Genomic DNA, 9,916 nt, shown 5'->3' with positions numbered 1-9,916 from the left:
TACTATAACAGATGTGAATTTGAAGCAGACGGTTTCCATAACAAGGTGAACTTGTTTATATGGACTACGTAAGACGTTGGGGGTTTGACTGGGAAAATTATTGTTTAAGTCTATGAATTGGTGTTGGAACCTCAGAGTTAGTTTTGCTTCAACGTTACCGTGCAGGGTGTTCAATAAACAGTAAGATGTTTGGAGATGGAATGAATCTGGAGTTTTATTTGGATTCTTGAGCTGGATGTTGATACTGGAATTGTGATTACATGATTGCAAGGATGTTCATGGGTGCACAGACTGGTTGTAAGTCACTTTCTTCAATGCTGCCATAAGTTCAAGCAGTAGTTAAAGGAATGGTCCTTAGACAAGGACTTCCTGTATTCATCAGCTAATTACCTCTCTCTTTGTCCTGCTGCCCCATAAAAGAAAATAGATTTTGTTAGCTAGGCAGTACTGCAAACAAAGTTAAGGCAGTTATTCGTGCGAAATAGAACGTTCTTACAATGCTCAAAGCTGACCTATGTTATAGATCCCTAATTAAGGAAACCCTGTAACAAAGAACCTTGTTTACTATGCACTTCCGGTGTTTCTCCGAAGCATGCAGGAACAGTTCATCAATTGGCCACAAGATGGCACTCTTAGTAAAGACTTTAACGTCCACCTTTGGTGGTGCTGAAAAGAAAAAAAAAATGTGTTCCTTGAAAAAGAAGCATGACTCCCATTTTTCCAGCGTGTCACACCGTTCGGATGGCACTGAGGTTCTTTCCCTGTCCCAAGCGAACTCCTTCTTTGCGGAGAAAAGCTGCGGCGGCGGCCTCTCGCTCCAGGAAAGCAAAGTACCAGCTCAGCAAAACTCGAGTTGGGGTTGCCTTGAATGCTTTTCCAGCCCAGAGCGCCGTCGCCACAGGCTCCTGCCTTGACCACTTCAGCCAGCAGCCCCCGCCCCCACCGCCGCCCAGGATCCCGGAGCCCTAAACAATGGGTGGATTGTGCAAGATCAACCCGGCACTGGCTTTCTTGCTGAGAGCTCCCTAGACTCTTGGCTCCGGATGTGCCAAATATAAACCGCGCAGTAAAGCAAACGAGAAAGTCCAGAAACCGAGTTGGGGAGGGGGGGAAGGGGGAACAGGAGAAGATCGGCCGAGCAGGGTGAATTCCACACATCAAATCTAGGCAGAGAATTGTTACTTTGAAAGGCATTCGTGGCTTCCCTCCCCCCTCACCACCACCAAAAGAGTTTTATAAGAAAAAGCTGAATAGAGTTCTGAACCTTGCACAAAAAACTCTTTCCCTCCAGGGCGTCTTTAGGGCCAAATTCTCCTTAAACCACTTCGACCACTTAAGCCGAAGTAGTTACCAGTCAGAACGTATGGATCTGACTCCCCTTTTCACTCTATAAGATCTCCACCCGAATCCTGCGCCCGACCTCTCGCCTAAGCCAAGGGGTCGCCAGGCTCGAAATAAATGCTAGGCTAACTCTGTCTCCGCTGCTCGATTTCCCTCTTAAATCTCCCTTCTCCCTAAAAGAAGCAGGTCGAGGGTTCAGCCTGAATCCAACCTTATCCCATCAGGGAGCTTCGCGTCTGCCGGACGAAAAAGCCTTTTCTGAAAGTTTGAACCCCTGAACTCTGGTCTCCCCAGTGCGGCTGCATCCAAGCGGCTGAGATTAGCCGCAGCTGGTCATTGGGAGTTCAAGTGCGCCTATCAGAAGTCTGTTAAAAACAGCTTGTTCCAATGTGGCGCCCTTCAGTTGGGTTGGAAGGAGAAATCTCCAGGTGCCCATTCAGCAAGCGCCCTCCCACCTGTAAGGCACCACGCTGGGGAAAGTTGAATGTGAATATCGGTGCAGGCCAAGGGAGCGATCCTTTGCATTTGTGCTCTGGATTTTAGTAGCTGGCTTCTGTCCCACCTTCCTTTCTTGTGTTGGTTGGCACATATTCCCTTCGCCAAATTTTACGACTTTCGTGGTTTCCCCCCGTCTCTCATCTGCCCCATCCTACCATTAAAAGCCTTCCTCTCCGACTAAAAGGGTGCGAAGTGGACATCTCAATAAATTTCGCCCTAGTAAAGTGGACTGACCGTGGATCGGCGGGTGGGTGCCTGTGCGTTTGGTAAAGTGATTTGCCATTTATTTAGTGATTCCTGTAATTAAACGATTAGGGATTTGCTTAATGTGATTTTATAAGGGATGCGCCCGTTTCCAAAGCAAACAAGGCGCTCGAGTCTCCTGCACACGAAGCAAACTCACAAGACCGCAGTTACCGGGTCTTTGCAGAGCAAACAGTCCTAAATCTGGAGAATAAACAGTTCGCAAAAGAATCTGTCGCTCCAGGCCATTCAAAACAGTGCCGGATTTGTTTGCCTGACTTGGGGGGGGGGTTGAAAACACACACACACACACACACACACACGTCTATCACCTTCATTTCTCTCTCCTCACCCCTCTTCCAAGGTATCTGAAGCGCTTTCAGAATCGCTGTCCAAACCTCACGTTGGAGAACATGAGTGATCATGATGTCTCTAAGGGGAAGGGATGATCCTACAGCAGTGGCTGGATGTCCCACCAATTTTAGCCTAGAAAGTCAGTGGAGAGTGATAAGAATTGTATTCAAGTATATTTGAAGACAAGTCACAATCCCAGCCCCATTTCTTCAGCACAGCAATTGTGGATTTTGGTTAGGCAATCTCCATAGTAGGTAGGAAATGCCAGTTTTTTGTGCTTCTTTAGAAGTTGTTCCTCCAACTGCAAAGGATTCCTGATGATTGTGCACAGATCACTATATAAGCAGACCACTTCGCTATTGAAAAACAAAAAAATCCAGCTATTGAAGGCTAACACTTTTGGAGAGTATGAGGTTGGGGGAAGATTGCTTGGCTGTGAAATGATAAGAACTGTAGTCCAATGTACAAGGAGAGTGGAGAAAGTCATCTTGAAAAAGAAGAAAAGCTGCAGCAGGGACTTTAAGACAATAGCAAGGGAGCCATTGACTAGGAGGCGGGGAGGAAAAAGCTGAAGACTGAAACCTACAGTAGCTATTGGTGGTGGTCAACTGCTATAGCCAGATCTCTGGTAGATGAGGGTTTCTGTCTTCCTTGCAGCAAAGCAGCTAATCTGGGAAACTATTTCTGCTGCTGAATACTGGAGAGTAAATATTTATTGCCATGCTGGGTGAAGACCGGCAATGAGGAGAAGGAAGAGGAGGGAGGCGTATAGAAATTCAGGTGTATACATTTGAAAAATGACTGTTATTTGGAGGAGGTGAAAGTTTTCCCACACTACGTGATTCTCCACTAGAAGCCCACCTGTGCCTTTCTTCATGCCCATCTCAAGTTGAAGTAGGAAGGTTAGGAGCCCAGCTGACCTCAGTAAGCCAAGGCTGGCGATTCCAGAGATGGGTTTGTCTTTACACCAGTGTCACTGAGGTCTTTTCTTGGAAACATTTCCTGAAAGAAATGGTGTCATTGGATTTTTACAAGCTGATTTGATAAAAAAAAGTTTCCTGAGATCTACAGTGAAATAGAAAGTATTTCATGCAAGCTGGGTCTTTGCTCAAATTGACTCCAAAATAAGACACAAATATAGCATTACATTACAGCACTGAAAATATGATCAGTGAAATGAAACTTTGATCCATTTAACAGAAATTTCCATGACTTATTTAATACTTGGGAATAAATTATTGAAATTGTCCCAAAGACTCTGTGGAGTCCCTTGTTATAATATTCCCTCAGAGCCTTGCTGTTACCCTCACGATTAGCCCCATTCTGCGGATAGGAAAACTGACTAGGAGAGTCAGAGACTTGTCCAATTTGTCTGTAGGAAATAAAAATTTATTTCAGATGTGATTCCTTTCTACCTGCAGTCCGTATATCCTGTTGTATGCATTTGTGCCTTTAGTTTATCTCTTTATTTTATCTCTTTATCTCTTCACCTCTTTCAAGACCCACTAATTTCACATTTGCCAAGAACACCCAAGGGAAGGATGAAAGCTTCTACGCATTGCCTGAGAACTGACGCACGCCTCGTCCACCCTCGTTACTTGAACCTGGTAAGACAGGGGCCAAGCATTCACACGTGGAGAGAGGGAGAATTCCCCAAGGCGCTATTTTCCTCCTTGTCTGTAAATTGCACAAACTTGATGGTTCCGTGCTTTTAAACGCCATTTCTGCCCCTCCCCCCACCCCGCCGATGGGCTGCAAGGCTCAGAACCCCGAGATAATGGTGACGTTCGAATGCCCCCCCTTCCTTTTTTTTTTTTTTTTTAAAGGGAGCGTGAGTGGGACTCTCAAAGGAAGCCAAGCCAGCAGAGCGCTTTGTTGTGCTAAACTAGTTGGGCGAGTTAGGGTGTCGCTGCTCCTGATTGCTCTGGCCAATGGAACCCGATCCACCCCGCTGTGCGTAAGAGCGCAATTAAGGATTTAACCAAGCCTCTACGCTCCCTGCGAGCAGTCTGCCAGAGCTATAACCAGCTCCAGAGAGCTCCCAGCCGTCGCCGCCGCCGCCGCCGCCTCCCTCTCTCCCTCCCTCCCTCCCTCCCTCGCTCCCCCCGCCATGGCTGCCTAGAAGACCTAGCCGCACGCACGCCGCTTGCCTGCCATCCTGCCTGCCAGCCAACTATGACAGGGGTCTTTGACAGAAGAGTGCCCACCATCCGATCCAGCGATTTCCAGTCCCCCTTTCCGAGCAGCGCAACGGCCGCCACCATGCACCACCCGCCCCAAGAGTCGCCCACTTTACCCGAGTCTTCGGCAACGGACCCCGACTTCTACAGCTCGCCAGGAAGCGCCCCGCACGGCTACGCTTCGCCTTCCTCGGCATCCTACGGCAAAGCGCTCCATCCTTACCAGTACCCCTACCAGGGCATGAGTGGAACCGCCGCCAACTATCCCGCCAAAGCCTACGCCGAGTACAGCTACGCCAGCCCCTACCATCAATACAGCGGGTCTTACCCTAGGGCCCCGAGTACTGCCAGCCAGCCAGGTGAGAGGCGCCGCCGGCGGCAGGGGATGGGGGGCGGGAGAGCAGTGCTTAGACAGGCCGAGGGGCGCACCCGAAAGAGCTGGAGCTGCAGGTAGGGGATGCAGCGCTCCTCTCGGCCGTCTGGGGACGGCGTGGAGCTTGAGCTTGGCCGGGAACCGTCTCCCCAGCCCTGCCCGATGCCTTGCTCCCGCTGAAAGATTCAGGTCTGGAGGGTGAACTGAGGTGTGTGTGTGTGTGTGTGTGTGAGAGAGAGAGAGAGAGAGATGGGGGGGCGGATGGAGAGAAATAAGCTTTCTTTGACGCCCCCAAAGTCAGGATTGAAAGGCAGCGACTTTGGAAAATGGAAAGTGAGGGAATCAAAGGTTCCCCCCCCCCAAGGGCCACGCATCAACATTAACGACAAAACGAGTGCGGCTGTGAAAAGTTGGGCCATTCGGTGTACAATTTCAAACCCCTGCCCCACATCCATGTACCCATTTTTTTTTTATACCGCAAAGGGATTGGAAATCCTGAGCCCTCCTGTATTTTTTGCCTGAAGACGGGCTAAGTTGGGGGAGCAAATGGGGAGGCTCTTGTTTGATCTTTTTCCCCCTCTTCTTCTCCTTCCGGTGGGAGGAGGGGGAAGGGAGGGAAGGTCTCCTGAATAGCGCTAATATGAACGCCCAAATTCGGATGCTGGTTTGCTCCCACACACGGAGAAGAGCGGTTGAAACTGCTTCCTTGTGGTTCCTCGGGAAGCAGACTCAAGGAAAATGAAGCGCTTCTTTGGAGGCAGCTCGGAATTCTTCCTCTCCGCCACCACTCACCCCCCAACCCCCACCCCGGCCCTATTCTGCGAATCAAAGGCGAGGAAACTTTTGCGGCTGCCGCATCGCTTTCCCTGTACTTTACTCGGAATCTATACATAGCTACGAGTCTTTCTGTATGTGCGTATGTTTATATGTATGTATATACACATACAAAGAGAGAGAGAGAGAGAGAGAGAGAGAGATTTCTCCCTTCTCTGACCACCACCCTGGTATTTCTGTGTATTTCTTCGCCTGGCCGAAGGTCTCCTCAAAATAGAGGAAAACTGCCAGTGGCGCACTGAGTCTTCGTAAAAGGAACCAGACGCAACCGCGCCTCTCCTCTCCCCCCACCCCACCCCCGGCCGATCGGCGGCGAGATTATTCTATATAATCGGCTCTCTGTCTGGGCCGGATTTGGCTACTTTCGGCTCAGATGGAGGGAGACGCTCTCTTCCTTTCTTTTCCTTTTTTTCTCCCCGCGGTGGGGGCTTTGCACTCTGCACATCTCAGAATGCACGAGGCTCCCAGTCAAAGGAAGGGAGAGGGAGGAAAAGGTCGAGGTGAGGAGAAAGCAGGAACGTGGCTGGGAATACTGCAAACTTTTGTGTAATCAAAGGGCTGCTTTAAGAGGACTTTTTTTTTTAAAGCCCACCACTTCTCTCCAGCTCGCGCCCCTCTGCCACTCAGTCCCTTCCTTCCTTCTTTCACTAAAACGCTTAGCCAGATAAATAATATCCCGGGGGAGAATATCTTCCGGCATAGGAGAGGACGCCTGTCCTCCCCCGATTTAAAATTGGCAAGAGATTTGGGCCTGCCAGTCCGTTTCCGCACCTTCCAGATCTTCCAGGGTCTCTGGCAGGCCAAACTCGTTGCATTTGTTTACACATTTGAGCCAAGTCCGGGTCAGCAAGACAATTGCGGGCCCATCTGCCAGATTCGGGGAAGGGGGCGTGGTGCCCAGTTTTCATGGCCATCTCCTCCTCCTCTTCTTCCTCCTCCTCCTCCTCCACTTCCTAAGCCTGTTTTTTTTTCCCTCTCCTTCCCTACCCCTGTAGAAAAAGAGGTGGCTGAACCCGAGGTGCGGATGGTGAACGGCAAACCAAAGAAAGTGCGAAAGCCAAGGACTATTTACTCGAGTTTTCAACTGGCAGCTTTACAACGGAGGTTCCAGAAAACCCAGTATTTGGCTCTGCCCGAGAGAGCCGAGCTGGCCGCTTCTTTAGGCCTGACGCAGACTCAGGTAAGGACCGGCGGTCGGGGCCTGGGGCTCCTTCTTCTCTCCCGGTGGGCGAAGCGTCCTGAGGAATCCCACCTTCGGCGCTGCTCTCCAAGGAACAACTTCACGTGCTACGGGGCTGAGCAATCCGGATTTCCCTTCCCCCCCCCCCCCGAGGAGCTTGTGGGGTATTTCTGTAGGCCCGAAGGCACGGGAGGGGGGAGGGCAGGGGAGGGAGAGCGCGTGTGCGGCCGTGTGTTGGATGTTTATTCGTTTAATCTTCCGCCTGAGCATTTTTCCCTGCGAGATTTCTGGTGAATCCAACTTCCCCGCCAAACGGGCGCCCTTTTCCGCCGTCAGCGGCATCAGCCAGATCCCTTTGAGGCGGGGAAGAGGATCTTAAGGCAAATTCAGAAAGCTGTGCCTGAGTGGAAATTAACCGGGCTTTACTTCGGCGCAGTTCCGACTCAGTTCCCAAGCGCTTTGTTTACAGACCCGATTCCCTGCATTCGAGGGGCGTGTGGTTTTCAATAGTCCCCGAGCTTTCGGCCTTCTCGGACAAAAGGGGCTAAGGGGTAAGGTGGGAGGATCTTCTACTGATCAGCTCAAGGGAGGCGGGGGAGGGGGCGGCTTGTCAGAGAGCTACGGAGGACCGTGGTGGGGACTGCTGTGGAAGCTTGGATCCCACACAATGGGTTTATACGTGCACCAGGTTTTAGTTCCGCTTTGTTCGGAGTAGTGTTCAACCGGTGTCCTCTTTTCGTTTAATTTTTTTTTTTTTGTTCCCTGTCCTGTTTTCCTCTCCCCACCCTCCATGTTTTCAAAACTATTTGGGGCAACTGCTCTACCGGTTTAAAAATCTTCCCCGTGTCCAGAGACTCGGTAAAAGGCCTGTCATTCTATATTGTATCCCATTTTTAATATTATAAATGCCATTCCTTTAAGGATTTTTTTTTTATTTTATTTTTTTGCATTTCGTATTTTCCGTGCGTGTATTTGGAATAATAAAAAAATCTTCGTTTTCCTTATTGTCTCTAATTCTCTGGCCCCGTCCGGGGACTGTGTGTTGGCCTGACCGGGTCTCGATTCTGCCCGATAGAAGGAAGGGAGATTTAAGTCTTAGTCCCGTTGGAAGGCCAAGAGGCCTTTTGCTCAACTCGCGTTATGCTCCTTAAAAGCTGCTGCCCTGAATTCTCTCAGGGCACTCTTCACATTCTCACAGTCCCTTTGCTGGCGTAGGTGCAAATCTGTGTGGGATTGTTGCCCGTCTAGCCGCCACGTACTTAACCATTTCCACTTTCTCTGAAGTAAGGGCGTTGCTCGCGACCGGACGTGTGAAGGCAAAGCTCGAGAAGCTGAGACCGTAAACCGACTGATTAAGGAGGGCACCTGAGCGGCATCCCGCCGGTTAAGTCCAGGCTGAGAGAGAAGATCTCCGGAGGGAGGGTCCGGTCAGCCTTTTCTTTGCATTTGTGCTTGTCCACTGGGATCAACCCTGCCGTCCCTCTCTGACTTTTGCCGCCTCTTTTTCCTTCTCAAGGTGAAAATCTGGTTCCAGAACAAAAGGTCCAAGATCAAGAAGATTATGAAAAATGGAGAGATGCCTCCGGAACACAGTCCCAGCGCCAGCGACCCGATGGCTTGCAACTCTCCACAGTCCCCCGCCGTGTGGGAGTCGCAGGGCACGGCCAGATCTCTTAGCCACCACGCTCACGCTCACGGGGCAACTTCCAACCCGTCGCCCGCATCCACCTACCTGGAGAACTCCTCTTCCTGGTATTCCGGGGCAAACGCCCTGAATGGCCACCTGCAGCCCCACGGCTCCCTCCAGCATTCCTTAGTGTTGGCTTCCGGGACAATCTATTAGAACGGGCGATCCTTTTTTTTAAAAAAAAAACCCCATCATTCCTTCCTTTTTTGTTTTGGACTCAATTGCTTTTGTTCATGAAGGGAAATAATAATAATAATTAATAATAATAATAATAATATTAAAACAGGGGAACTTCTCTTTAAGGAAACTATAACAGGATGAAATGTGTAAAGCTTGTGCATGTAATTTATTGCATTTCAAAGGAAACTCACCCTCCCTCATTGCTTTTGTTACGTTTTCTTTTATTGTTCAAGAGGGCTGGAATTGCGTTTTGTTCTCAGCAGCCTGGACACTTTCAAAGGTGCCTTGAAATCTTATGACCTCAACTTTTTTCAAGAGACTTTTTTCTCAATGTCATTTTAATCCTGTACATATTTGTAGATAGAGGAATTAAACTGTATATTCTGAATAAATAAAATTATTTCCACTGTGAGGACAAAATAGGAGAAAGAGAGATATGAAATGGCAGGTTGCCATTTTCCCCCCTTCCACTTATCGAAATGAAGTGGAGGGCACTTAATAACTGTTTGCTCCTTCCATCCCGCACCCTTTTCTTCCTTTGCCATTCTTCCTTTGTTTAGATTGCAATCCCATGACCGGTTATTTAGAAGCAGCCCCGGCTTACATCTTCCTAAACTGAAATTCAGAGCAGTTCTCTGCCTCGTCCAGGTTCCTCATGGGTTGGGTCCCGGTCCTGCCCTCCCCCTCCGTAGAGCGGTTCCGAGGCTCCGATAAACTCCCGCAATCTTTACCGAGGTCTTCAAATCTGCCAGTAAGTCTGGTAGGTTTGGAGAAGGGGGGGGGCTAAAGCAATGCCCTTAGCCTGCTCTGCTGAATGAGAGAGCAAAGGCGAAACTTTTCCCAAGAAAAACGACCCTGAAAGGGGGGGGGGGCTGGTCTGGGTCTGAGTAAGAACATAAATATTTTCCCTTGGATTTCTGCTTCCTTGTATTCTCCTGAATTTTCGAGGAAAAGCCAGAAATAATACGGTAGCTGGTCAGTGCAGGACGATGCGTTTCCTCCGAAAGGAACTCCGAAACTGGGCAGTAGCAGGTCGAGAAGGTGGC

General features: G+C 49.6%; 1 protein-coding gene across 1 annotated transcript; it reads left to right on the top strand.

Annotated features, from left to right (window-relative positions):
- The first annotated feature begins 4,535 nt into the window (after positions 1–4,535).
- Positions 4,536–9,255, top strand: DLX5 (distal-less homeobox 5). Its single transcript, XM_015811613.1, has 3 exons — positions 4,536–4,975; positions 6,819–7,003; positions 8,520–9,255. The coding sequence occupies exons 1-3, from the start codon at positions 4,612–4,614 to the stop codon at positions 8,844–8,846; spliced, it is 876 nt and encodes a 291-aa protein (XP_015667099.1). The 5' UTR covers positions 4,536–4,611; the 3' UTR covers positions 8,847–9,255.
- The last annotated feature ends 661 nt before the right edge of the window (positions 9,256–9,916 follow it).

The sequence above is a fragment of the Protobothrops mucrosquamatus genome, unplaced genomic scaffold (genome assembly GCF_001527695.2).
Source record: "Protobothrops mucrosquamatus isolate PMUCROS unplaced genomic scaffold, P.Mucros_1.0 scaffold45, whole genome shotgun sequence".
Lineage (NCBI taxonomy): Eukaryota > Metazoa > Chordata > Lepidosauria > Squamata > Viperidae > Protobothrops > Protobothrops mucrosquamatus.
Note: the sequence above shows the minus strand (reverse complement) of the source record. Positions and strands in the feature narration are given on the sequence as shown.

Excerpts from the sequence above, each read along its gene's own strand:
- DLX5 (XM_015811613.1), top strand. The coding sequence starts at position 4,612 with ATGACAGGGGTCTTTGACAGAAGAGTGCCCACCATCCGATCCAGCGAT. Across the intron at positions 4,976-6,818 it reads GAGTACTGCCAGCCAGCCAG|AAAAAGAGGTGGCTGAACCC; the intron begins GTGAGAGGCGCC and ends CTACCCCTGTAG. Across the intron at positions 7,004-8,519 it reads TAGGCCTGACGCAGACTCAG|GTGAAAATCTGGTTCCAGAA; the intron begins GTAAGGACCGGC and ends TTCCTTCTCAAG.